Source organism: Enhydra lutris, unplaced genomic scaffold (assembly GCF_002288905.1).
Source record: "Enhydra lutris kenyoni isolate GAN:26980312 unplaced genomic scaffold, ASM228890v2 scaffoldscaffold25, whole genome shotgun sequence".
Classification (NCBI taxonomy): Eukaryota; Metazoa; Chordata; class Mammalia; order Carnivora; family Mustelidae; genus Enhydra; species Enhydra lutris.
The window spans coordinates 24,561,382-24,589,048 of NW_019154109.1; the positions used below are offsets into that span (position 1 = coordinate 24,561,382).

A 27,667-nucleotide genomic window follows, 5' to 3' on the forward strand; every position below is an offset into this window, starting at 1 on the left:
TCAGCAGCTTGGGGTCACAGATATGCAGTGTGGTTGGGAGGAGAGGAGAGCTACAGGACACAAGCAGGGGGCCTCTGTCCACAAGGGGTCATCTCTGTGCCCCCCAGTCTCCTCTCATCTATGCTCTTCTCCTTACAGGCTCCCCCGGCCACTCCGGCTCCACGTCCATGAGCCCATCGGCAGCCTTGTCCACAGGGAAGCCGATGGACAGCCACCCCAGCTACACGGACACCCCAGTGAGTGCCCCACGGACTCTGAGTGCAGTGGGGCCCCCGCTCAATGCCCTGGGTTCTCCATATCGAGTCATCACGTCTGCCATGGGCCCACCCTCCGGTGCACTGCCCGCGCCTCCAGGAATCAATCTGGTCGCCCCGCCCAGCTCCCAGGTAGGTGCCCGTCCTCTCGCGGGACTTCCCGGTGACTCACACAGGTTGTCCCCGGCTGCTGCTGAGCTGAGCCCTGGCTCGTCAGGGCTCCGAGGTTGCTTGCTGGCGGGTCGTGTCTCCTGCAGGGCCTTCACGGAGTGTGTCGACCATGCCTCATGGGCCAGGAGGCTGTGGCCCAGAGGCCTCCCCTGTGGTTTAATGGTTTAGCCCTGGCAGTGATTTCCTCGTTTCTGAGGGCCGTTTGTCATTCTGGGGACAGACCCCTCTCTGTTCTTCTCAATTCAATAATGAGTGTTTATCAAGTCTGTGAAGTGACTGCGGCTCCACTACATGCTGAGGGCGATAGGGAAGCGGAAATGATCAGAATGCCATCTCTGCTCTCCAGGAGCTGGTCCCTGAGAGGGGGACTGGGCAGGTATGGCACATGGACAGATCTAGAAGATGGCCCGTTGTCCCTGAGATGGAGGAAAAGACTGGAAACTCAGGAAGGAAACCTCCCCGAATTCCTTGTGTTTCTGCTGCAACAGAGGGGAGGAGGTGTGTGTGCGTGGGCTGCATGTCCTCGCTGCGCTGGGGACCCCGAGGGTGGCTGATTACCACTTCCTGCCAGCAACGTCGCAGCGAGGTCGTCCACCTTCCTTTCCTGTGGTGGTCAGCTCTTGCCATGATGATGCTGTGTAACAATCTTCAAATTATCATGGTTTACAAAAACACACATTTTTTTTCCCACTCACTTGCAAATGTATGTTGGCTGGGATGGCTCTGCTTCAGATGGTGGCGGGGGGCTGGGCGAGTCTGCAGACTCGGTGCAGGTCTGCTCCTCGGTCCCAGAGTAAAGGAGCGACAGCTGTGGGGCATGCTTTTCTCGTGGGGTCTTGCGAGTGCAAAATGAAAACCAGAGCAGCAGGGTCCAGTGAAGCCTCTGCTCGCTTGTGCCCACCAGTGTCCCATGGGCCTAAGCGAACTGTGTGGCTCACCCCAACACTGCCAGGGCAGGGAACTAGGCGGTGCCTGTTTCAGCGGGAAGTACTACGGAGACACAGCGGAGAGGAAGTGAAGAATTAGCAACAATAACCCCATCTCCTGCGTCCCCTCTCTTACTTACGGGCATCTCACTTTTGGGTGGCACTGTCCTGCTCCAACCGTGGAATTGGTAGGTTCTGAGGCTTCCTCGGAATTTATGGTTTTGGAGAAGAGCCAGGAATCCCGTCATGCCAGTATTTCTTCCTAATACAGGGAGAACTTCTGAGACCACCCTTAGACCATCCCTTTTAAGAGGCTTCCTGGGTGCAGGGTCTGGAAGCAAAGCCATGTGCAGTCACAGAACTTTAGAGGGCGTTAACGGACTCAGAAATCTATCGACTGGGGGATCCGAGCATCTGAGAAGACCTTGGGGTGGTCACTGAGTGTGGGATTGCGGGAGCTGGGGCCAGGCAGGCAACAGAGTTGCGTGAGTGGGGCGGACATCTGTCAGCTGGGCTGGTGGGGTCTCCAGGGAGTTGCCCCCTTCCCTTGAAGCCATTCAGATGTCAAGATTTGACAAGCAAATGGGTCACATGTGGCTAGGCCTTTTAGCCCCAGTTTATAATCTGATGGTTTCACCCGTAGGATCTTCTTCAGAGTATACATTTCTCCCCCAAATCGTATTTTAGCCCTTGTGGAGCTGGCGAAAGCCCACCGGAGAGCCACTAATTCTGTCTACATTGTTCTCATCCCACGAGTGAAGTAGCAGAGCCCAGTGAGCTCAAGTGACGCCCCCCCCCCCCCCCCCGCAAACAGCCAGTCAGCAGCAGAGCCAGGGTTCTGGCCCCAGCGTCCTGACCCCCACTCTGTGTGCATGTCGCTGCACTCACCCTGCTGCCGTGGTGTGTGCTGACTCAGTCCGTGACCCCCAGATCTTCCGCTGGCTGCCAAGGATCAAAAGATGACGAGTTAGTGCGCCTGAGGAGCCTCAAGGGGGCGTGGCACATCACGCAGGTGAGTTGCAAGGCAGCGTGTGTAGGCGCGAGGGCGCAAGGGAAGGGAGCAGAAATAAGGCAGCTCTGAATGTCCCCCATGCCTGTTCCATGAGCGTGTGTGACCACTCAGAGGTGTGGGGACCAGTCGGTCGCGGGGATGGCCACTCGGTATTTAAGCCACTCTCACCTGCTGTCATGAGCAGAGCTGGTGATGGGTACCCTTGAGGATGTGAGATATTGTTTGTTTCTTTCGTGGGAATGGACTGCGGGAAGGCAGGTCCTAGCCAGCGGGCTGGGGACAGAAGGAAACGTTGGAAGTTCTGGGCTGAAAGTAAACTCTTGGCAGGGCGCGCCCGTCCACTCATTCAACTATTTAGGAAGACCTACTGTGTATCTGGCGGTCCTTGCCGCTGTCCTGCGTTCTGGGGATGAGCGCTGAATAAGGTGGCCGAGGTCTTTGCTTCACAGCGGTGACCCGTAGCAGGCAAGCCGGACGAACAGCAAAGGAAAGAGCAAGATGGTTGCAAGCGGCACTCATTGTATCTATGAAGCAATAAGACAGGGTGAGGTGACAGACAGTGACGGGGTTGTGGGTGGGGAGTGGGCAAGACACCATCCTTCAAGGCTGCTTTTAGCAACCATGCTCCGGTCTGATTGAGCCAAACCTAACCAATAAATTCAGCTTCCTAGCCGAGCGAGTGGCAGGGCCGCTATTCCTGGACCATATGTCTGTACAGAGGGATTGGGGTTGAAAGGTCAGCTGAGAGCTGTGGTCCTGGCCAACTGGGCTGTGTGCAGAGGCCGAGGCCAAGTTTCACTCCGGGAGCTATATTAAGCTTGCCAAGCTCTGGGGAAGCTCAGCAGCCCCGGACACTGAGCGGTGTCGTGGGCTCGGGCTCTGGAACCCCCGAGCGGAAACATTCTGCCCAGTTAAGCGGCCGGCACAGGGCACCTCGTATCTGTTAGCTGCAGTGAGCTGGACTCTGAACCGCCCGGATAGAAGGTCTCTGTGCATCTTGTCTTCCTCGCCCTGGACGGGTCTGAGGGGGACTCGTGCAGGAAGCATGCTCCTGTAGTGAGCCGGGTCTAGGGTAAGTACAGGTTGGGGATGAGGGGAGCGGGGGAGCTGTGGTGTGGGAGCAGCAGCTGCATCTCCCGTTCCCTGCTCTGTCCTTCTGCTGTTGGAGCTTCACTCATTTTTGCTCTTGTTGGATTTTCATTCTCGAGGAGTAAAGAGTACTGAATCCGGTACTGCGGGGGCGGGGACTGTGTAACCTTTTGCAAACCACTGAGGCTTACATGGATCTCAGTTCCCTTTTCTCTATTTTGGGGTAACATGCTTTTCCCTGGTTACTCTACAGGGATAGTTATGAATATTAAGGGAGCTCTGGATTTGAAAAATCACTTCTTAAGCACTCTACGGCAGTAAGGTGGTGATATGATTATTTTTACACCTAGGTGCTATTACGCACTTCAGTGATTTATACTGTACCCCCGTGTGATTGTTGATTCTGGCGCAGCCTTGCTGAGAGGTTCCACAGAAGTTCATTACCATAAGCATTCATTGAAACAGGCACTGGAGATTAAAAAAAAAAAAGTTATAAGACTCATTCTCTGCTCTGGGGAGTATCTAAGTGGAGGGAGCAATTTCCAGAAACACCGAATATATCGTTGGGAAGATATTTATGGGGCTTTCAGACAAAAGGATCTAGGCCCCATTTTCCTGACTCTGTGTGTGTATGCGTGTATGTGTGTGTGCATGTGAGTGTGTGTGTGTGTGTGTCTGTGTGTGTGTGTGTGTGAGTGTGCTGCCTGTTGTCTGGACTTGGAAGCAAGCCCTGCATGTCCTTGGAATGCCCCCACCTGAACCCAACTGCCTGACCTGGGTTCTGTCCCTGATAATTCCTGCCCTGGTAGTGATCGATAACTGAATTACTATCCTTGCAGATTTTTATAGAGAATACTTAAGTAATAAAAATTGCAACTGTTAGATCTGGAAAAGACCTTAAGAATCATCTTCTATAGTGAATTAAAGAAGTTAAGCTGTAAAGTCTTTTCTCCAAGAGAAAGCACGCTTGGAAGGCTGTTGTGTGTGTCACATACAAGCAGGTTGGGTGAACTTGGGGCAGGAGATGAGAAGCCTTCTTGTTCGCCCTGCCCACTGCCCAGCCACACGCACACTCTGAGTTGGAAAAACCACGGATCGAGTCTGTAGACGAGGAAACCGAGTCTCTGAAGCAGGGACCTGGTTAAGTGACCTGGTCAAGATCACATGGTGAGGAAGCGCAGGTGTCCCCCGGAACCCAGGGCCCCTCTCTCCCCGGTCAGGAAGTCCAAGCTCTCTACTCCTCACGACAAAGACACTCAGTGGGTTAAAGGAGCCCCACTCTGCAGAGTCCGGTCCCTGGAAAAGGAGGGCGTGCTTGGGGCCGGGCAGGCCCGCCGCGTATCTGCGTTCAGTGGAATGATTCTGGCTGAGAGCAGCTCCGAAATGCGGGACCTGATGTTCCATGATGGCTCTAGGGCATCCGGGAAGCATTTGGCCCCTGGCTGAGAGGCTGCAAATGGAAGCTGGACCACTCAAGTGTGTTTCGCCCTGTTCTCAGGGAGCAGCCAGCCGCCTGGTGAACCCCTGCTCTGAAAGTGCTCGCTCCGGCAGAGCCGCTTCTAATGGAACGAGGCAGCCGGGGGGGAGAGTGGGCCAGGCGGCTAATGGCTTTGCCCTCCGCTGGCTGCCTCCCATCCCATCTACCTTCGCGCGGAGCCCACATGAACCCCGAGCGGGCACAGAGGCCAGTGAAGAAGGGAGTATGCCCCTGACCCATAAGGAGAAGGGGTGGAGGGGGCTGCCGGCTCCCACCTGGGAGAGAGGGAGCTCCTCACCTCACCACCGCTAGGGCAGGGGCTCTGACAGGTCTTGCGGTAAAGGAGGAATGAGCTCCTAGCCTGGGCTCTGGCTTGGGCAGGCCCCTAACCTGCGACTGGGCAGAGCGACAGCCCCAGTGTCTCCCTCCTCCAGGCTTTCCTGGAGCTGCTGTCTCATTTCCTTCCCTGAGGCAGAGTTTCAGGAGCAGTGGTCCTCGGTGCAAACCCTCCAGTGGCTGCTTTTAATTGCTTCTCAAGATTAAATCCACTCTCCTTAGCCAGGCAAGCCTCGGGCTCTGTCACAGCCCATCCCCCAGTCCTCGCCTCCCACCCATCCACATGCCACGGGAGACCCCGGGCTTCCCTCAGGGGCCTTTGCTCTCAGGGCCTTTGGCCAATCACCAGCCCATCACTGGCCCCCGGGAGTCTTACCCGCTTTTGAAGGCTGCCGGCGTCCTAGCTCAGATGCCGCCTTCTTTAGGAAGTCTTCCCTGATGTCAGTTGGGGGCCTTTCCTTCCTAAGCAATCCCAGCTGACTCTCAGTCTCATCAGCGGCCCGTCCCCTTGAGGCAGGGGCTGCCACTGTCCTCCTTTCTGCATCCCTGTAGTATTTCTGAATGAACACTCGAATAAACCAACTGCTCTCTGGCCCAGTTTTCTCATCTGGAAACTAGAATGACCTCATAGGGTTGTTGTGAGCGCCAAGCAAGCCTTCTGTAGAGGGTAGTGCTAACAGTAGCATTAACAGTACTTGCTGTCTCTGACCTCTGGAGGCTGCAGGGGGTGAGGCTGGTCCCACAGGTCAGGGCAGTGGGAGGGGAAGGAGAGTGATGGCCTCTTGAGCCTCAGATGGTGGTGGCCTCCTCCTTATTCCCATATCCTTTCTGGTCCATCTGAGGCTTTGAGTATAGAGCCTTGGTCAGCCAGAGGGTTCTTTCTCTGGGGTCATCTGACCTAAAATGTTGACATTTCATGGGTGCATCTAAGGGGTGACAGCTGTTTCACTGTCATGCTCCAGAAAAGTTGTCACCTAGAATCTACACCAACAGAAACCCCCTCAACCTAGTTCTTAAAAAGCAGTAAACGTCTAACTATGTCCCACATCCGAAGTAATGATAACCTAGATAGTATCATGACAACATTAGTTTTCCGACCCCTACCCCCGCACCATGAAATGGAATCATTTAACCCCTTTGGTGGATGTGGGCTCATTTACTGCAGAATTCCTAGCACAGAGTAGAATGTCGACTGGTAAGAAACACTCAAAAGTCTCGTCTCGATGAACTGGATCTTATTGGAATGGTAGGAGCTGGAACTCACAGAAACCCTCCAGGGTGCCGGGCGCTGTGATGGGGATTTTCCGGCGTTACGTCACGGAATCCTCCCAGTGACTCTGTGGACTCGGTCTTACTGGGCTCATTTTCCAGATAAAGAAACTGGGATGGATGAAGATAAGTAACTTCTTTGAAGTCCCGGGGCTGTTAAGGGCACACCTGGAGTCGGTCCGGCTTCATGGGACAACAAAGTGATTGATGTTTTTCCTGCCAAACTGGTGAATCTTAGCCCTGACTTCATATTAACATTTCCTGGCAAACCTAGAGGAACAGCGGTACCAATGACCCTCAGAGCCATTGACTCAGAATTTCTGGGTGTGGAGCCCTGGTATCTGCTTTTCTTTTTATTTTGTTTTTTCCTCTAAAGCTCCCAGGTATACATCTAGGGCTGAGAACCACGGTGTGACACCAAAACAAAGCAAAATACTGGGTACAAGTTCTAGATACCTTGTCTTAGCCCTGTGCAAAAGGTGGGGGAGAGGAAGAGAGAGAGAAGTCTCCCATCCCATGTGTGTTTGCATCCTTCGTACAAATTTTTAAAAATTCCTGATGACTTGGACTTCAAAGCAAGGAGCTGTGGGCTGTCTTGTGTTTCTGCATCCCTTATTGCCCTTGACCCGAGCCTCTGCCCCCACCTCCTGTGCTCAGTAAGTATTTGCTTAGTGAATTGAATAGCTGTAAATTTAGAAGGAACGTAACTCAGGCTGTATTGTGTTTTATGTTTTATTGATTATTCCTGCTGTCCCAAAGGCCTTGAATAGAGAAACAAATCCTACCGTTGGTTTAGTTTGAGAATTGCTGTCACTTTGGGGAGATAGTATGATTCAAAATTCACGTAGACCATACAGAAGTCAGTGGAAACTTGCTTCATTTCCCCGATAGTTACCAGGTGCCTCTGCTGGACACAAACACATGTGTACTCGGCACCACCTGGGAATTTACTTGTAAGTGTTCCTATTTTTTGTGCCTGTCCCCACTCTTCAATGAGAGTGTGCATTTTTGAGGAAAGATCTAGGTTTTCGGTCTCCCTTCACAGTGCCTAGAAGGTTGGGCTGTGCTCATGAACACTCACAGTTTCTGCTAAGTGGTTGATTCTGTCATGTGTATTAACGATTTGATGAATACAGAGCACTCAGCTGTGGCTCTCGGTAATCTCCCCGAGCACTGGAAGGCATGAAGGTGGTGGGGGTGAGGACCCAATATGAACTTGGGACAGGGCTGAGGACAGGGAAACACACGTTCATTGCTTAAGCCTTTTGGGCACACCAACTCCCTACCGTGTGCCAGGACCATGTCGGGTATGGGGAAGACAAAGCAGATAGTCCCTGGCTGTACGAATTTTCCAGTTTCATTGGAAGATGGCCTGTTCCTTATGGTCAAGTTCAACACCATGATCTGGGGCTTTCTACCCAGTTTTGGTGCTACTGCAATGATTTGGACATTCGGTTTAGCATCCTTTGTGGGCTTGTTGAGATGACCTTCTCTTCCATTTTACTGTGAACTCCTTACGAGTGTGAATTTTTAGACCTCACTTTTGTACCCCAGAGCCTGGCATAGTCCCTGCAGGGTAAGCACTCAGCCAGTGTCTGTTGATTGACTTAGTGAATGGATTTGCCTTTTATTTTTGCTTGGCTCTCTTGGAGTCTAAGTCTTTTGCCTAAGAGCTGTAGCTCCTCTTGGAGCACTGTTGAATAGACAGTCTGCCGTTATAACAAAATCTAAAACACATAGTTGACTTGTCCTAAGTGGGTCTTAAGTGTGTCCAGGGTGGATTTCCAGCTCTTAAGAAACACATGGGTAAAATGAGTAAAAAATAACAATTCTGATCATGTGTTGTGATGTTCAACTTAGGTGTTGGTGTTACAAATGATTTAGTTCCTCCGTGTCACTTTTTTTCTCCCTTACATTCATATCCCCCCAACAGGCAGTTTCGGATTCTCTGTACTTACGAACTACTTCTTGAAATAGATTTTGTTTTTTTTCTGCAAGGATACCCTCGTTGCTTTCTGTCTCAGGCATTGGGTCTGTTCTGTCTCCGTGTTTTATTGTATTTTTTTCCCTTACAGCTAAATGTGGTCAACAGCGTCAGCATTTCAGAGGACATCAAACCCTTACCAGGGCTTCCTGGGATTGGAAACATGAACTACCCATCAACCAGCCCCGGATCTCTGGTGAAACACATCTGTGCCATCTGTGGGGATAGATCCTCAGGTACGTGTAGAAGCAGATGCCACTCTTGGGGGTCCCATCCAGTGAGGGTCTCAAGACGGCGCCTGTTCCACTGCTTACCTGGCTACTTTGTACCCAGTGGAAGAAAAAGGGCCTTTGAGGATGGTCCAGCATGGGGCCCAGGCTGTAAATTTCTGGCACTGGATTCATAGCCTGAAATCTGTATGAAGTTAAAGTATGAGTTCATTTTTAAGGATTGGATTTATAGGAAGCATTTCAGAAACACCTCTCTGGAGTTACTGTGTTGTATACCGTTTATGTGGCATAGTGAAGCTGTTATAATTAGTCATCTCTTTAATTTAAAAAAAAATGATTTTTTTCTAATTCTAAAAATATTGTCCCAGGGTAGGAAATGTCCCAATGTAGGAAGAACTAGAAAAGTACAAAAGAAAACTAAAAACATTATCTGTAATGTTCCTAGTGAAGCTAAAGACTTTACTCTTTTAGCATATTTCTTTCTACAACATTCTAGGTTTTTCACATGATTTCATGGGTAGAAATAATTGTGTTTTCATAGATTTCATCCTCTCTGATTCTCTTCCATTTTTGCCCAAATGATTTCTTTCGTGACTTCTTCTCCGCCCTCTCCCTCACCCCGCAACCCCGCCAATTTTGAGGACATGAGAATCTCTGTTTCGATGAATGAGAAGATGGGGAAGGCTCTTTCCTGTGGCTGTCCATGGTGGTGGACTGAGGATTCCTCATCTTCCTGTTGTCACCAAAGCCACTGCAAAATTCTCTCCATCGAAAGTTTCCTGGGGCCTGGAACTGACTTCGCAGTGTGGCTGACTTGTTCACTTGTTCTCAAAACGTGGTTGCCAAATGGTGCGGGTTTGGCCGTTGCCATAGCAACAGAAGGCCAGTCACACCCCAGCAGGGTTTCCTCTGCTATGGCTTCTTTGAAAGTCTGGGAATTTCACTCAAATACGGGAGAGTCATGGGAATGACATGCAGGTACCATGTTTCTCAGAGACAAATACTTCAGAGCTGAGAGCATTAGGATTTTTCCGCCTAAGATAAAATCCCATATTTATTATTGCTATGCGTTCAGTGGGTTGGTATGGGCCACTGATTGAGCCCCGACTGGCTTCAGCAGGCAGGCCATCTCAGGCCCCCATTTTATCTGAGGGCAGCTTCCTCTGACACCTCAGCTCCTGGGATGCAAATGCGTGTCTCGACTGGTTCTCAAGGACGTCTTCACGTTCACTTTTCCATCAGCCTGAGTACAACGGAAGTAGAAAGCAACGTCGGGTCCACAGCTAAACAACATCACAGGTTACACTGAAGAACTGGGGGTATATAGAGTTTGAATGATCTGCTTCCTTCTGTTTTTCCACATTCAAATCAATTGAGCACAGCCGTCTGGCGTGTAGATCTGAGAAGGGCTGCTTAGAAGGAGGGTTGTGACTGGTTCTTGGTGCCCCTGTCGGGTGCACGTGGTGGCTCTCCTGCCACAAAGGAGCCACCCGTGGCTGGGGTCATTGGAAACTGTGTGGAACACATAATCAAGGCAATGAAACATGTAACAGAATATTCTAGATCAAGCAAAACTGCCTTCCATCAGATATTTCAGTCATAAGACTACATGTCCTTTTATGCTCTGAAGATCATATACCAATTTATTTCTCCAACAGCAAGAGCATCTAGAAAATCCATAATCCAGGTTCCTGTTCCTAGTCTGTGGTGGAAGACAGTACTCCTCAGTGGGGCTCCCATGTCCTTGGGCCTCAATTATGGGGAAATACTAGTGAAGTTGAGGGCTTTTTTTTTTTCCCTGCTAGATACTACATAACAAGCATAAATATTTTTATTTATTGCATATACTAATGTCTTGGATGGAGACAGAACATTTCGCTTAACTAAACACAAGAGTTGCCTTAATAAAATAAATGTAAACAAAATCTTGGGTCAGGACTTTTCTGACAGTGTTCTCTCTGGAACTGGCGATTCTGGATGGGAGACACGAGCAGGGGCCTCTTTACTCTGCCTTCGTCTGGTCCCTGTGGTCCAGCCTGCCTTCTTCGCTGGCTGCTCTTTGCTGTCCGTCCTGGGGCCCAGGTGGTGGGCAGGGGTCCCTGGGGAAGAGCCGAGGGGGCTTTTGTCAAGGAAAGGTCCAAATGAACACGAGGACAGTCTCTGCCCGGTTAACTTTTTCTTCTTGTGAGCAGGGAAGCACTACGGCGTGTACAGTTGCGAAGGCTGCAAAGGGTTTTTCAAGAGAACCATAAGGAAAGACCTCATGTACACGTGTCGCGATAATAAAGACTGTCTCATTGACAAGCGCCAGAGGAACCGGTGTCAGTACTGCCGCTACCAGAAGTGCCTGGTGATGGGCATGAAGAGGGAAGGTGAGACCCTGCCCCCGCGGGGAGACAGGTATAAACCATGGTAGTACCCTCCTGATCTCCCGAGGCCTGCGGTCAAGTCCCCCGCCTGAAGCAGCGGGTCCCCCAGAGCAGAGAGAGCAGGAGCGCCTTCCTCCTCCATGCTCAGCCTTCCTCTCCAGGAGTTCAGGTGGGGGTCCGCAGGCTGGACACTCTCCCGGGCTCCTCTCAGATGGGCAGCAAGTCTCAGAGCTGTCGTCCCGGTCCTGGACCCCACACATGGGTCATTCGGATCCTTCGAGGCCTTTCTGGGCAGAGCAGGCTCCTCGCCTCTAATCCTCACGGAAAGGTTGACTGGTTTGAGTCATCTCTGTGGGCTTGTGTAACCTTGGGCAGCTACAGCTCTTCTGAGGTTGGTGCATTCCATGGACGTGGGGGGATTATTGGCTTTACCAGTAATCGGACATCGCCTTCGCATTCAGAGAGACCGTCGGTGTACAGTTTTAGGACGTTATATCTCTCAGTTTACAACGTGGGTTCGTTGGTTGTTGTAGAGCAGGGAATAAAAAACCTGAAAGTGCTTTCCGTTCATTTAGAAAATCAAAAGGTCTTTCTGTTAAATATCACAAATCGAATCGGGCAGTTAATTAACTCGTGAACTCAAGCAAGGACACAGTGAATGGTGCCTCTTACGAGATTGCAGAGTGAGGAAGTCCCGCCTCTCTCCAGGAAATGGGGGCAAGGCATGTAGTCAGCCCCAGGTGACTCCTCATTCTCCAGCAACTTCTTTTCTCTGAGAAGGGGAGGCTGACTGAAGGGATCAATGAAGAAAAGGTTCTCGGAGTGTCTCTGAGGAGATAATGCTACCAAGAAGCAAAAATGGACCTTCTTAGCATGTCTGAGGTAGATGGAGGTGGCCCTTCAGAGTAGTTTACTAGCGCTCACTGTTCCGCAGCTGAGGAAACCGGTGTGGGCTGGTGAGGGGAGTTTTCCAAGGTCTCTCTGGTCCAGCCTTGCTGGTCTCTGCTGGGCCTCCAGGAGCTTTGCGCTTACTGTCTCTCTGCCGGCAGCACCCTCTTGCCAGGTGCCTGCAAGGCTCCCTTCTTCTCTTCCTTCAGACCGTTGCTCACTTGTCAGCTTCTGGGTAAAGCCTTGCTTGTCTATGCCGTCTAGAATTGCATCAGCCACCCTGGGTTCTTCCTAGTCTCTTTTCCACAGCGTGTGTCACCGTATCTAACATACTTATTTTGTTTATCTCTGTCTTCACCAAGGCAAGTTTTCCCCCCCGCCCGCTTTGTCACCCATGACTAGCACAGGTAGGCATTTCATACGTAATTGCTGAATGAATGGGTGAGTGGTTTAAACTGAATATCGGAATCAGAAGTTTTAGTCATGCAGGAGCTCCTGAGAGAACTCATTCCCTCCTGCAGCGAGTGTTAACTGAGGGCTTGCTTCATGCTCGTGTCATTCTGGCTGTCAAGGAATCAATGCTCTTACCGGTCGGAACATGTGAGGTGAAAAATCAGCTGGTGGAGACTGTCTCCTCTTCACCAAGATAGAACTGCTGCTCCGTGGGGCTTCTGCCGCCATGATGGTCACACGTAAAATTTAAGACGCCAAAGAATGTCTCCCATCAGCAAGAGCATGATGGCTGTAGGGGGCCATTTTTGTCTCTCAGGACAGATGAGGTAAATTCAGGATGACTTGGAAAAACAACCATTTTCCTTCTGCGGATGAGATGGAACTAAAGACAGGTGAAAGGCGTCCCTCAGAGGAACGGCCGCGTCTGCTGCTCACGAGCTGTCTCTCAAAACTCAAGCCCGGCTGCCCTCAGCTCCGTTTCAGTCAGAGTGGTTGGCGGGCAAAGGGCAGGAAGTGTGGCTCTTTCACGAAAGAAAAAGTCAGTCAGACTGGAGCATGTGAATTCTAAGGGCCTGGGCAGTCCTTCCTGTAAAGCCGGCATTGTTCTGATTCTTTGATGGAGCCCTGTCTAGTTTTGGCTTCTGCCTCTTTGAAAAGAATGTGGAGAAATGGGAGTGATGAACAGTTGAGTAGTAAAAATTCAGAGGGTGGGACGCCTGGGTGGCTCAACTGGTTAAGCAGCTGTCTTCGGCTCAGGTCATGATCCCAGCGTCCTGGGATCGAGTCCCGCATCGGGCTCCTTGCTCTGCAGGGAGCCTGGTTCTCCCTCTGTCTCTGCCTGCCTCTTTGTCTGCCTGTGCTCACTCTCTCTGACAAATAAATAAATAAAATCTTTAAAAAAAAAATTCAGAGGGTAAAAGGGCTCTTGGAGAAGTTCGAAAGGAATCGGTGCTATTCACCCTGACCTAGAGGGGGCAGAGGAGCGAATGGACCCCGGGTCTGAGTGGAGGAAGGGCCACTTTCCGAGGCTGCTGGGCACTTTCCTTCACCGCTCTCATTTCTGACCTCGATTTACAGAATCGGGAGCTCAGGGTGGACACTGCCTTGAGGACAAGAATAACAAGACTCTGGAACAGTCAACGGAGAGGAACTGTTGAATGGAGAGTTTCTGGAGAGTTGACTAGAGAGAAAGGGAGGGACGTGGGATGGGCTCCGAAGGTGTCTGCTGGGAGCCAGGGCCCATGACCCACTGCCTTTTCAGGGTACATAGTGGTGAAGCCGGTGTGGACATTTGCTATTCTCCGATGTAACACATTTGTTTCCTGACAGAAACGAAGGTCCTGAGAGCCTTGGGACCTGACTAAGCTTCCTGAGCAGTCTAATGGCCGAGCTGATACAGGACTGGGACCGTCTGGCTTCCAGGCTCCAGATAACCCTCAGGGGTCATGGGGAAGTCTACTTCCGTGATTTCTGGTCACATACTAGAGTTCGGATAGTTAGGTAATGGGCTGTTTCTGAGGCAGTTCGTGGGTAGCGTTTGACATCCCTCTCGAGCCCTGTGTGGTCGTCATTAGTACAACCGGCCCAGAACTGGGAACAGGTACAAACGGCTGAGGGGTGGGCTCAGAAGGCTGTCGCCCGCGTCCACGCGTTGGCTCCATCTTTTCTTAGCTCTGGGACCTCTGGCAGGTTACGTAACTGCTCTGTGGCTCCTAGTACTTGAGAGGGTTATTGGGGGATTGAGCGAAGTGTAATCTGTGCAAAGTGTTGTGCATACTCCATAAATTTTGGCTATTAGAGTTAATGTGCAATAAATGTATGTTGGGCTAAGACTAAAATTCTGTTAGAAGGCAGAAGTTTGGTATAATTTTATTTATTTATTTATTTATTTGAAGGTTTTGTTAATTTATAGAGAGAGCGCACACGAGTACGGGAGAGGGAGAAGCAGACTCCCTGCCGAGCAGGGAGCCCAACACGGGGCTCGATCCCAGGACCCCGAGAGCATGACCCAAGCTGAAGGCAGATGTTTCACTGACTGAGCCACCCAGGGGCCCCCCGAGTTTGGTGCTATTTTAGATCACCGAGTGTCCCCCGGATATATCCCAAACGCGTATAGTAGGGTAGCTCAGAATGTCTGCCACATAGAAGATTTCCCCAGCAACAGACATATGACTCCTCTGCTGTGGCAGTAAGATTTATGGCACAAAGAGGAGAGGGGACCAGCAAAGAATAACGCGATTAATGGCACGATTGGAATTAGAGTCGAATTCCCGGAAGCCCAGGTTGTTTTGTTGAAGGTTGAAGGTTATTCCCCTTCCATGTTACAGATCTGTAAAAAGAAACCAGTTGAGGACCATAAAGGAAACTTAACTTAGTTTGCTCTTCCCCATCTTTTAAAATCAAGACAAATAGAAGCCTGCTCACCTATGTTAAAACGATTAATACAAGAAGCACTCAACTTTAACCAGTCAGTTCAGCTGACAAATAAAACTACATATGGTAGCATCTGTGTGCTGTCCGTGAACGAAGGCTAACCGAGTGGACCAGAAGGAAGGAGGAGGGAGGAGGAGAAATGAGGAGAGGGAGGAAGAGGTGGAAAGGGGAGATGGAGGAGGACCAGACAGAAGTCCCAAGAGCACAAACAGAGACAAAGGGAAGGGAAAACTACCTTTTTGGGAACTTTAAAAAAAAAAGATATTATTTATTTATTAAAGACACAGCGAAAGACGGAACACAAGCAGGGGCAGTGGGAGAGGGAGAAGCAGGCTTCCCGCTGAGCAGGGAACCCGATGTGGGGCTCGATCCCAGGATGCTGGGATTGTGACCTAAGCCAAAGGCAGACCCCCAACCGACTGAGCCACCCAGGTGCTTGGGAACTTTTTATAATTATTTCATTTAATCTTCCCCAAACAGCCTCACTCAAGTATGGTAATCCCCCCTTTACGTTAGGGAAACTGAGGCTGAGTGGGCTGTCATATGTCTGATATCCTTTAGCTAGGAAGTGGTAGAGCCCATTTTGAAAAAAACTTCTTGGGCTCCAAAGTACATGACTTTTGTTCTCCTCTTTTCTAATTTCTCTTTATTCTCTCTCCCTTCTGTTTCTTCTTTTTGTCGCCGCCCAGCTTTATTCTCTTTATGCCACGTCTCCCTCTACTCTTTCCTTCCTACCCCCCATCCCTCTGTCCCAGCCCCTGAATATCATTCTCATCTTGAGGCGTCTTCAAGGGTATCTACTGGAGACTGAAGTGTGAGTGGTGCTTTTGCGGTCATACCCTTCTCTGACCCACTGTGGCCGTCTCTGACATCCCTTGTGTGACAAACTGGACGCCCAGCGTCTGGTTCCGGTTCATTCTGCAGCCTCTGTGTCTCACTGTCCCCGCGAGATCCTGGTGAACCACTCACTTAGAGGATAATTTTCTTGATTCTTGGGATTAAAAAAAAAAAAGTATACCAATACTGAATTTTGCTCCTTGATGCTAGGACTAGGAAGATGGAAACCACAGCTTTATAGATGAAGGGAACTCACCCAACAGAATATTTGTCAACAGAGAGGACAGAATTGGGAAGGGGGTCTGCCTGCCATCCTTGTGTACAGACCATTAGGGTTCTGAGGGTTAGGATGCACTTTGGTGAAAACCCTAAGTGTGGGGCAGCAGAGATCATTCCAGTCTGCGCTTCTGCCTGTGTCCTCCCCCCCCCCCCAAATCAGCCACTGACTCTGAAATGTCATCTAGGTGACATTCCTCCACCTTTTCACTTACTAAATCCCGTCATGGCTCCCCAAAGATCTCCCCTGACAAGTTGGATCAGGTGATGTTGTGTTCAGGTCGGTGCATTAGGGGCAGAGCTAATGGGACGTGAATGCCAAGCCTGATGCATAGAATCTGACAGAGGGAATTCGCGAAGTAATGCACTCGCTGCTTAACCATCGCAGGCCCACAGTTTTAGAGGGAGCAGCTAGAGGTGAAATGCAGGGACGCTCCTTGAGAGACGGAGGAGGAAGTAGCTCATTAAAAGAGCAGGATCAAGGTTATGAAAATTTGAAACGCAAACTTCTTAGACTGGTCACCATAATGAACGGGGAAGGCTACAAGCTAAACGCACAGGTGTACACCTGCATAGGCAGGCCACTGGGCTTGCTTTGTTCCATCTGTCAACATCATGACAGCTCTGACCCAGCGCCAGGATGACGCCTGTGTTACAGACAGGGCAGTGGGAGCTCTGGTAGGTAACTCACTTTCCCGTGGCTGTCCTGGGCACGTGGTGACATCTGCGTGTCTTTCTGTGTGCCAGCTGTGCAAGAAGAAAGGCAGAGGAGTCGGGAGCGTGCTGAGAGTGAGGCAGAATGTGCCAGTGGTGGCCATGAAGACATGCCTGTGGAGAGGATTCTAGAAGCTGAACTTGCTGTTGAACCAAAGACAGAATCCTATGGTGATATGAACATGGAGAACTCGGTATGCGGTCTTAGGGCTCCGTCCACCTCCCAGTGTTTGGCAGGGCTGGAGATGGGAAAGGGGTGCACTGGAGTCCCGGAACCTGCCCCTCACAGTACTTTGGTGTTTTTGTTTCTTTTTTTTAAGACGAATGACCCTGTCACCAACATATGCCATGCTGCTGATAAGCAGCTTTTCACCCTTGTTGAATGGGCCAAGCGCATCCCCCACTTCTCCGACCTCACCTTGGAGGACCAGGTCATTCTGCTCCGGGCAGGTAAAGGACATCGAGGTTTGTTTTTTCTTGGGACCATCACTTGGGCTGCCATTTTGAAATTACCCTTGGGATCTGAAGTCAAGTCAGCGGAGGAAGCTGCGACCCATCTGAGCCTTGTGCCAGGCTGGTAACAGGATAACCCTACTCAGTTACTCTTTTTGTATTAATTACAGGCGCTTACATCTGAGTGGCCCCTCCTCCAGAACTTTTTTCCCAAATGAAACATTGTTAATGGAGGGTGGGGCTCTTCTTCTATGCAAATTTTGCCATGGTTTTATAATTTGGATTTAATTTTCCGAGACAGCTAAGTCCATTTCATCAAGGGTGGTCCAAAGCAGTGCCCCCTTATTACTATACTGTAGGAGCTAGAGGGATTCCCATTTCACAGAGGCGAGGAAAGACACCGGAGAGTGCCCGCTCAAGTTCATTTATCCAGGATCCCTTCCTCTGCTAAGGTTCTGTGTGCCGCATCATGTCTTGGCTTCCATTTCTGGGACGTTGGGCATGTGGCCCATTCACACCCCCCCCCCTTGGCCATCGGACCAACAGGGAGGTTTCATGAAGACCAGCTGAGCCTTGGGAGCCAGACCCTCATCTCATCCCCGTTAGATAATGCGCAGTCTCTGAGCGTTGACTGAAAGCTCCGTGCTCGCTGGGTGCCACCAGACACTAAGGTGATCCAGCCGGCCTGTCGGGTCCTGGGGGCAGAGGCTTCGAGGTCTCCCTTACCCACCCTGGCAGCTAACATGCTGACGATTACCTGCTCAATGTTCAGCCTATATGTGTTGATCGGGGGCGGAAAGAGAGTCCTTATCCTCAAGCTGCCATTCTGAGCTGTACTGGGGAGGTGGTGGGGGAAGTGCAGGGCCCTGAGTCAGGGGACCCCCAGTCTTACCCTGTTTCTTCACTAATTAGCTGAGTGGTCCCGAGCTGGCTTTTAGCCCCCGCGCGTTTCTGATGCTGCTTCTGTTCCACGCGGGTCACAGTACAGGCCTCGAGTGATCATCAGTGAAGCACGAATGGGGTCAGTTTTCCCTCAAGGCCTCTTTCTTCCCCACGCAGGGTGGAACGAGCTGCTGATTGCCTCCTTCTCCCACCGCTCCGTCTCGGTGCAGGATGGCATCCTCCTGGCCACTGGTTTGCACGTCCACCGGAGCAGTGCCCACAGCGCCGGAGTCGGCTCCATCTTTGACAGGTGGCTGTCCTCTGCCTCCAGTGCTCGTGTGCGCGCACGTGTGTGTGCATGAGTGTGTGCGTGAGTGTGTGGGCCTGGGGGTAGCTCTGGTGTGCAGGACGGACCACCCACACAGCAGCGCGGGGCAAAGCGGAGAGACTGTGAAACACACAAGAGCAGACCCTAGGGGACGTGGCTGGTGTATTGAAGAAGGTTTGAAGGGCGATGGGGGGGAGCCGGTCAGCGGGGAGGCTGAACTGCTGATCCTAGGGGGCCGGGATGGGCACGCGCAGCCAGGATCCGATTGGGAGGCAGGAGAGATGAGCTGAGGTTTTTGCCCGACCCTGTGGCAGGGTCTCTGGGGAAGGTCTGAGCAGGAGCAGACCCACCTCGGCCAGGCAGCAGCAGCCTCTGCCTGGATGCTCTGCCTTAAGTGGTGTGGAAGGAAAATGAAGGCATGTGATTTAAAGACATGAGTGACATGAGTGGGGGTGAGTGACTTGGGACAAAGGGACGGAGAGCTGGTAAAGAGGAGGCTAGGGTTGGAACAGCCTCTCTGTCCAGTGCCAGGGCCCTGTGGCTCCTTTCCACTTCCCTGAAGAGTGATCTTCCAGGTCACGTGCCCGTCCATGCAAGAGGTCTCTACTCCCTCCCTGTCCTTTCCCCCTGCACGTTCCACGCAGAGACCAGTATGGTTTTTGGCCGGCTCAGCCCTCTTCGTGGTCCCTGGAGATTCCTACCCTGTCTCTGGAGTCTGCCCGCTGCCATCTTCCTCCAGACACGCCACATCCTCGTCCTGCTTTGCCTCTTGCATTCCTAAATCATCTAGGCTGCCTTCCCAGCCCTACCCGCCAGAGTGTCCAGCCATCCCCCTGCTGTCCCCTGGGTGTTCCCTTGGATTTGACTCTTGGCCGTTGTTGGCTTGGTGTTGCTACCTATTGCTTCCACGTCTGTTTTTTTCAATGAAACTGTGAGCTCCTTGAGATCAGGGGCTGCATCCTATTCACCTCCGAGCCCCTAGTACCCGACGCGTCATTTGGAAATTGGGGTGGGCACATAAGGGGCCTTGGCTGCATTCATTGGATCAGCCCTTGGCCTGGGACTCATGGTTTTCTCATCACCTCTCATTGTTTCCTGTGAACAGAGTCCTGACTGAGCTGGTCTCCAAAATGAAAGACATGCAGATGGACAAGTCAGAGTTGGGGTGCCTGCGAGCCATCGTGCTGTTTAACCCAGGTGACTGTGCAGGGGTTCGCCCTCCTCCGTGCTCGGCCTCCGTGCTCTGTTGTCCTCCGCTCCTCTAGTTCAGCTGAGACAGACAAGGCAGGGCATGGGAACATGTCTTTGGCGAGGGCAGAAAGCTGATCTTCATGGTTTTTACTCCTAGTGCCATCTTGAAAGTGTCTCGGATGGGTGTGGAGTGTGCCTGTTTGGCGGGCAGATGGGGGAGACCACAGAGGAGAGCTGCCTAGGGTCATGGTGAGGGAGGTGGTAAAAAGTAGTCAGATTCTGCATACGGTTTTTAAAAAATTCTATTTATTTATTTGAGAGAGTGAGCACAAGCAGGCTGAAAAGCAGAGGGAGAATTAGACTCTCCGCTGAGTAGGGAGCACACTGTGGGACTCGATCCCGGGACTCGAGATCATGACCCAAGACGAAGGTAGATGCTTAACCAACCGAGCCACCCAGGCACCCAGATTCCACATATAGTTTTAAGCAAAGCCATGGGATTTGCTCATGGACTAGAGACAGTGCATCAAAGAGCAGTGTTGAAGGTAATTCTCAGGGGGCTTTGTTTTGTCTTCCTAAGTAATTAGAAAGATGGAGCTTTATTTGCTGAGAGGAGGTTCTTAAGCGGGGGGCGGGCGGGAAGGACTCAGGACTTCGAGCGTTCAAGTCTCAGGTGGCTAGTAGGCCTCCAAGAGTAGCTGGCCAGGAAGGTCTTGCTTGCGTCTGGGGTTCAGAGAAGTTGGGACTGGAGATGTGTATTTGAGAGCGGTCAGCCTCTACCTGGCACCCGGGCTCTGAGACAGGTGTCAGCTCGTGTGGGGAGTCAGTAAGGGTTGGGTAGGGAAGGGGGCTGGGTGCTCACGTGGGTGGATCTCGTTTTTGTGCCCCATCTCAGCATTCCATCCATGCACAGCTCATAGGAGGCACTCAGTAAGTGTGTGAATGTTTCTAGAATGATCGGATAAAATAAAACTCCCTTCCTTGGACTCAGTGGTGGATGCCTTTGGCTATTAACAGGGTTTTACACCTTTGTTCCCAGAGTCTACTGGGTAGACTGGGCACCAAGGGCCCGCAGCTTTGTTTCTTTCACTGTTGTTCCCTGTCCCAGTGTGTCTCGAGTAACTGAGTGGGTGAGGACAGCCCCGTGTGGAAGGGGTCCACCTGCCGTGTGTCGCCCGAGGCTAAATCAGTCGTCTTTTCCAGATGCCAAGGGGCTGTCCAACCCCTCAGAGGTAGAGACTCTGCGGGAGAAGGTGTATGCCACCCTCGAGGCCTACACAAAGCAGAAGTATCCGGAACAACCTGGCAGGTGAGGGAGTGCTGGAAGGATCTGCTGGCCGCAGCCGTCCTTCTCTCCTGCCCCGAATACATGGCAGCGCCCGGCAGGCACCGTCTAGGTTCTGCACATGTTATTTAATCTTAACAACAGGCTCAAAGCTGCTAAAACGCTGGCTCCCTGAAGCCAGAGACCTGATCTTGTTTGCCGTTCCCCACTCCAGAGCCAGAGCCTAAAACAGGGCTGGGCCCATGGTATACAGCTTTATTTTGTTTATTTTAAAGATTTTATTTATTTATTTATTGGAGAGAAAGAGAGAGAGAGGGAATGACTAAGAGTACAAGTGGGGAGGAGAGGGAGAAGCAGACTCCCCACTGAGCAGAGAGCTCGACACGGGGCTCGATTCCCATGAACCTGGGATCATGACGGAGCCACCCAGGCGCCCCAGTATAGAGCCTTCAGTGTCGAATGAACAAGCAGATGGGCAGATGAATGTGGGTCCCATCATCTCCAGTTTCTAACAAGGCTCCGAGGCTCTTGCCCACAAACACGGAGCTGGTGTGCAGGGGGGCTGGGATGTGAACTCAGGTCTGTCTGACTTCAAAGAGGTTGTGCTTTCCCGGCTGACCGCTCTGCTTTCTGCTCTGCCCTCACGGAAGCCTGTGCTAGAAGGTCCAGACTGACCGTGGCAGCCAGAACACGTGGCCACTGTCCCCAAGGCCATCTGTGTAGCCTCTGGCAAGGTCCTCCAGTTGGCTCTGGCCCTGAGCTCCTTGTCTAAAGAGGAGGACATTGATCAGAAGATCCCCGAAGGGTCTTCTAAAAGGTCTACCCTTTTAGGTGTTCTGAGTCGTTAAAAACAAAACAAAAACAAACGAACAAAAAACTTAAATGCTGTCCCCAAAGCACGGCTAAATAGAAGTTTCCTGCTCCACGAACTAGTGAAATAGAGAGAATGGGGTCCTCAAATCTCGCCGAAATCCGAAAATGAGACTGATGAAACTGCCTTAAAGACATTCATTTTGTTTTTAGGATTAATATTACATGCTTTGAGTTCTCACTCGTTCGCATTCCTCTGTGAAGCCTAATTTCCGTTTAAGCTGTTTTCTCTGGACCTCAGCCAGTCTGTGTCAGTCGTGCAGAAGCTGGGCTCCAGCTCTTACTGGAGTTTCTTTCCTTGAGCTCCAAGTGGGTGGGTTTCAGGCCTTCAGTACGACACACACACACAGGCCTTGAGGGGTCAGGAGCCCAGGCTGGCTAACAGACCTCCCAGACGTCAGGAGTGGAACACGATAGAAACGTACTTTTTGCTCACGTGCCAGTCCCGGGTGGGCAGTCTGTTTGGAGGGCTGGCTCTCTTCCGCATCAAGACTCAGGGGTCCACTCCTTCCTTCTTGGGGCTCCACTGTGTCCCAGAGCCACATCGTGTTCGGTGTCCAGATGAGGGAGAGGGAGGGAGTGGGAGGAACACAGAGGTGAAGCTATCTGGGCAGACCGGCCTCGGAAAGGTCCCCCATCTCTTCACTCACTGCCGCCGGCTGGAACTTAGTCACATGGCCCAGCGGGTCACAGAGGATTCCGGAGCATTCTCCAGATGCCGCTGTATGCCAAGGAAGAAGGGGAGAGTGGGTTTGGTGGACACCTGGCGGTCGCCCTCAGATATGCAACAGGTGAGGTCACGGCTCTGTCCAACCGACGGGGCTGGTGGCCAGCAGCCGCTCGGCCCTGGCCGGTGGGCTCCTAACCGTGGTGGTGGGTGATTTCTACCCCATCTCCTAGCTCGAAGGCAGCACTAAGCATGTTTGTTGAGCACATATTACATGTAAGATGTTAGGAATAGGCAGGCTCATACTCACCCGTTCCTCCGACTTGGCTCTAGGTCCCATTATTTATCTCAAAAACAAACAAACAAAAACAAAAACAAAACCCCCCCAAAACCCCAAAACCCTGAACCAGTCTTTTTCCTTATTATAAAAGCAGAACATGGTTTTGTGGGAAAGAAGGGAAGTGTTTAAGAATAAAGTAGGTAATGAAATGAATCATAAATTGGGGGGTGGTATTTTTTCCCATATCCTTGTGTGTCAGTGGTTGTGTACGTAGATGTGTGTGTTTAGGGGTGCCTGGGGGGCTCAGTCGTTAAGTGTCTGCCTTTGGCTCATGTCATGATCCCAGGGTCCTGGGATCGAGCCCTGCCTCAGGCTCCCTGCTCGGAGGGAAGCCTGCTTCTCCTTCTCCCAGTCCCCCTGCTTGTGCTCCCTCTCTTGCTGTGTCTCTCTCTGTCACATAAATAAGTAAAAAATCTTAAGAAAATTTTTTTTTCTTTAAAAAAAAAAGTGTGTTTACAGAGAGGAAATCATACAGTTTGGTGTATTGTTTTCCTCTCTTAGCTATTTTGGGCGCTTTATCAGATACTGAAAAGTACAAAATTATCCTTTTTCTGAGATTTTGTACTATTTCACAGGGTGGATGTATCCTTGTGTATTTAGCTCTTGTCCTGGGGAACATTCAGGTTGTTTCTACTGAATATCATATTGAGAACTTGGGAACTTGCCCGTTCTCCTAGGAACAGGACTGCCCGCTTGTTGGCTGGACGAGGGCAGAAGCTCAGGGCGCAGGGCGGGAGTGTGGAGGCTGGGCCCCTGCATGTCCCTTGGGCGCGTCCAGCACAACCTGGACAGAGGGTGGTCGCCCCACCCCCACCCCGGAGCCTGAGCAGGTGCACCAGGGACATCGCTTGGCTCAACCAGGTGGGTGAGTGTGCGGACAGCTGGTGACCTCCGCTTTGCGGAAAGTAGTGGCTGAGGAGCCTGGCCGGGTGGAGGAGAGCGCGCAGTGGTGGAGTGCTGCCACCCCGTGGACACTCTTCAGAAGTACACTTTGCAGGGGCTGAGTTCTGCTCTCTCCAGCCTGGAAGCAGAGATGGAAATTTAGGAGGACAGAGAGCCTGGTGCACATCTTCTCACCCTGGGGCCGCTGCGGCTGCCCTCGGGTGAATGAGGAACTTGGAGACCTCCCCAGGGCTCTGTCTCTTCATGGTCATGCTTATTTCCGCGGTCCTGCTCTCAGCTCCTAAATCAGGAGCAGTCGGCAAAGACAGCAGTATCCTTCTGTATTTAGTGTTTTACGTATTATAAAACTTTGGCATTCTTAGAATGTATAATATAATCTAAACATATTTAGATCTAAATATATTCTCGGAGTCACAGTTCAGGCTAACTTTGTACTTTGCTTCTAGAGAAGTCCTTCCCTTCCCCTAATTCCATGAAACTCTGCTGTGGCCGAGTCTGGACCAGGAGCTCAGTGTCGCTAGCTAACTCTCTCCTCCTGCTTGGTGACCCCCTGCAGATGCCCTCAGAGGCTTTACCATCAACAGTTTCTGGAGGGTTGTGTGGGCCTTGGTGTAGACCGTTAGCTTTTCCACAGAAAGAAGGAACGCCTACCTTTTTAGGTGGTGCCGTTTTATGTTTCTTGAATTGCCTCTGTTCCTTAACCCTTCATGGCGTATCAATATAGAAATAGACATATTTTCAAGGAGTCTTAAAATTCCAGCTTGAAACTCACTCTTAAAATCATGTTGTGATGCTCGGTGAAGACCCAGCCCAGCCAGAGCCTCTGAGTTAAGGCCAGAGTGGCTGATACGGTTTTGGTTCTTGGCCTTTTATTGGAAGTTATGACTTCCCGATTTCCGGTTGCTGTTAATACCATTAAAAAAAAAGCTTCATTGGCAAATGGGTTTGAAAGACGAAGAAGGCCCACAGAAGCAGGAAGGGAAACATGGCAGGTTGTGGGACGTCAGCAGGGGGTGCAGATGTGAGACACGTTGTTCATATGCTGGCCTCCTTCCCTGGGAAGCTCACAGCCAAGGTCCTTGACTGTACAGGAGTGTGGAGGAGTGCGGGCAAGCCTGTGTGCGTGTGTACATGCGTAGGAGGGTATTGAGAGTGAAGGCGAATGTGTGAGTGTGTATAGGTGTGTATTCGTATGCATTAGTGTGTATGTCTGAGGGTGTGTAAGAGTGTGAATGTGCACCCAGGTGTAGCAGTGGGGGAGGCACGTGTGTGCATGTACACACATGTGAGGCATGGGAGCATGTATGAGAATGTGCGAGTATGTATGTGTGATGGTGTGCACGTGTATATAAGTGTGACATACGAGGCAGGTTTGTATAGGTGTGTGCATATGTCACAATGGGGGGCTTCCTGTGCATGTATTCGCACCCATGTGAGAATGTGGGTGTGTACATGTGATTGTGCACACGTGCATATGTGTGATGAGTGTCAGGCACGTGCATGGGTGTGTGTGTGTGACGTGGTGGGGTTGTGTCGCATGCACACATGTGAGAATGTGTGAGTGTGTGTGCACGTGTGTGTGTCATCTCCCACCCAGACCACGGCCCCTCAGGGGCATCGCCCCCTGCTCCTGACTGAAAGGGAGGCACAGCCCGAGAAGCCGAGCGTGCGTGTTGGTAACAGCTGCTTGCACTTCGGTAACAAGCGTTGGTAACTGAGGTGGCCTGCGGTGGTGCAGGGAGTGTGGTGTGAGCACAGCACGGCCCACTGGGGAGGGAAGAGCTGATGCTTCCTAGGATTGGCGCTTGTCCAGCTGCCTCAGTGGCCCTTCCAGGCTCCCTGTCCTCTCCCAGGTTGGAGAGCTGATGAGCTCTGCGGTGTTGACAGCTGCCCAGAGCGGCCGATCCCAGCTCCTGATGCCCCTTCGGCTTCCCTGCAGGTTTGCCAAGCTGCTGCTCCGCCTCCCAGCCCTGCGCTCCATCGGCCTGAAATGCCTGGAGCACCTGTTCTTCTTCAAGCTCATCGGGGACACGCCCATCGACACCTTCCTCATGGAGATGTTGGAGACCCCGCTGCAGATCACCTGAATGGCCCGGCCTCAGCCTCCCCACCCACGACCACCCCTGGGCAGGTGTGTGTGGACCCCCACCCTGCACACGTTCCTCTGCTTCCCACCCTGACCCCTTGCTGTTCCCAAAATGTGATGCTTACAATAAAGAAACCTTTCTACGTGTGCGACTTTTATAGGTGGAGTTTGTACAGATGTTCAAGGAAGCCCTTCTTGGCAGTCTGAGGGGATGGGGATCTTTCTAGAAGTTCCTGGAAAAACGAACCAAGCCTCTGTACATATAATTGGTTTAAATTATTTTTTCACTTGCCATGGAAAGCAAACGAGCGAATAATAAAATAATATATATGATGTTGGCACTGCTTGGAGCACGGGGTGTGTTATTGTGCTTTGGGGAAGTGTTCTTAGCGGGGGGAGGAAAGCTGTTGGGTGGGGAATGGGGCTGGGGTCCTGAAACAGTAAATCCCACGGTCAGGCACCCTGAGTCTAAACTGGGCACAGCGCACTTGGCTCAGAGCTGCTCCACCACCCCCCGTCCCCGGCAAGACTGGGAAGAAACACAGTCTTTCAGAGTCAGCTTGGTTTTTTAAGTTTGTTTTCTTCCTCCTAAGGATAATGAGTGCAGACAACCTTGTTCTGTTTGGGAGCAATTTAGCCAAAGGCCAAGAGAAGATGCTCTCTTGATGGAAGAAGATTCTTGGATCCCAGGAGTTGGTAGGAGGTAGTAACAAAAGAAAAGAATTTTCCGTTGTTAACCAGCAACATTAGCAAAAAAGACCAGAGTATACCTAATTTGTTTTCCATCGTTATCTGACCCTGCATAGACTGTCCTTAAAATGGAAAGAGAAAACCTCTCCTGGCTTCTAGCCTGTGGTTTCCTGGTGGTCCTAGAGCCCTACTGTCTGGTGGACAGTGAGCGCCTTGAGGGCAGAGACTGTCTAACACCACTGTTAGACTATGTAGATAGCCCATCTTCTTCGAATCACCATCCTGCCAGCTGCAGGAATAGAACTTAATGGATACGCAAATCTATACTATGATTTACATGATGCCCCCTAGGGTCGTCAGTGTACAACATGAACAACTGCCCATGGCAGTCCTACTTACCAGAACTTCATCTAGGGCCAGCAACACAGCAGATGCATAGTAAATGTGTGTTGTTGAATTGGTGTCCATGTGACTGGAAGGAATTTCTTAAAGGGTATTGTGGGTGCCCAGGCTGAAGCTGGCATTCAGTAAATGTTTGGTGGGATTGGTACCTTCGGTTTCATCCCCCCATAGATGGCAGCCTGTCACGAGTAGTACAGTCCTGCGGCGAGCTGGGAGCCTCCCCGTTGGGGCCACCAGCCAGAAAATCAGCCTTTGGTTGACTCTTGTAGGAAGGTGTAAGTTCTCCTCCGTCCAGTCAGGTCGCTCTTCACGGGCACAGTGGGCCTCTACCAAAGATGTGGAGACAGTTCTCTGTCTTCGGAGAACTTACAGCTGAAAACAGTACAAGGCACGAGGATCAAGGGATACGAAGCGATGGTATGTCTTGCAGCACTTTAGAGTTTATAAAGACACATGAAGATCTGTGATAGCTTTTGGCCCGGTAGAAGTGGGCGAGAGAACTTTTGTTATCATTTTATTTATTTATTTACTTTTATTTTTTAAGGATTTTACTTATTTATTAGAGAGAAAGGGAGAGTACACAAGGAGAGGGAGAGGGAGAAGCAGACTCTCTGCCGAACAAGGAGCCCAACGCAGGGCTCGATCCCAGGACCCTGGGATCATGACCCGAGCTGAAGGCGGACACTTCACTGACTGAGCCACCCAGGCACCCATTGTTATCTCCATTTTAAAGATGAAGAAATTAAGGTGCTGGAAACTCAGAGACGTGTTCCAGGACAGACATGGTGGGTAGGAGATGGAACTCAGTCACTGTCACTGCCCATACGCAGCAAGTGTCCCCCCAACTCCAAG

At 51.2% G+C, this 27,667-nt stretch overlaps 1 protein-coding gene across 2 annotated transcripts in view; it reads left to right on the forward strand.

The window, feature by feature from the left end:
* LOC111151020 (retinoid X receptor gamma) overlaps positions 1 to 25,872 on the forward strand; it is a 40,945-nt gene extending 15,073 nt beyond the window's left edge. Inside the window, exons 2-10 of one of the 2 annotated variants that reach the window (XM_022508723.1) lie at positions 139 to 386; positions 8,610 to 8,754; positions 10,941 to 11,120; positions 16,752 to 16,912; positions 17,039 to 17,168; positions 18,231 to 18,363; positions 19,487 to 19,578; positions 20,776 to 20,881; positions 25,577 to 25,872. In XM_022508723.1, coding sequence (XP_022364431.1) covers positions 139 to 386; positions 8,610 to 8,754; positions 10,941 to 11,120; positions 16,752 to 16,912; positions 17,039 to 17,168; positions 18,231 to 18,363; positions 19,487 to 19,578; positions 20,776 to 20,881; positions 25,577 to 25,724 — 1,343 coding nt within the window. In that variant the 3' untranslated portion in view covers positions 25,725 to 25,872. The remainder of the gene's footprint in view (positions 1 to 138; positions 387 to 8,609; positions 8,755 to 10,940; positions 11,121 to 16,751; positions 16,913 to 17,038; positions 17,169 to 18,230; positions 18,364 to 19,486; positions 19,579 to 20,775; positions 20,882 to 25,576) is intronic. The other variant, XM_022508724.1, reaches the window with a different exon arrangement.
* The last annotated feature ends 1,795 nt before the right edge of the window (positions 25,873 to 27,667 follow it).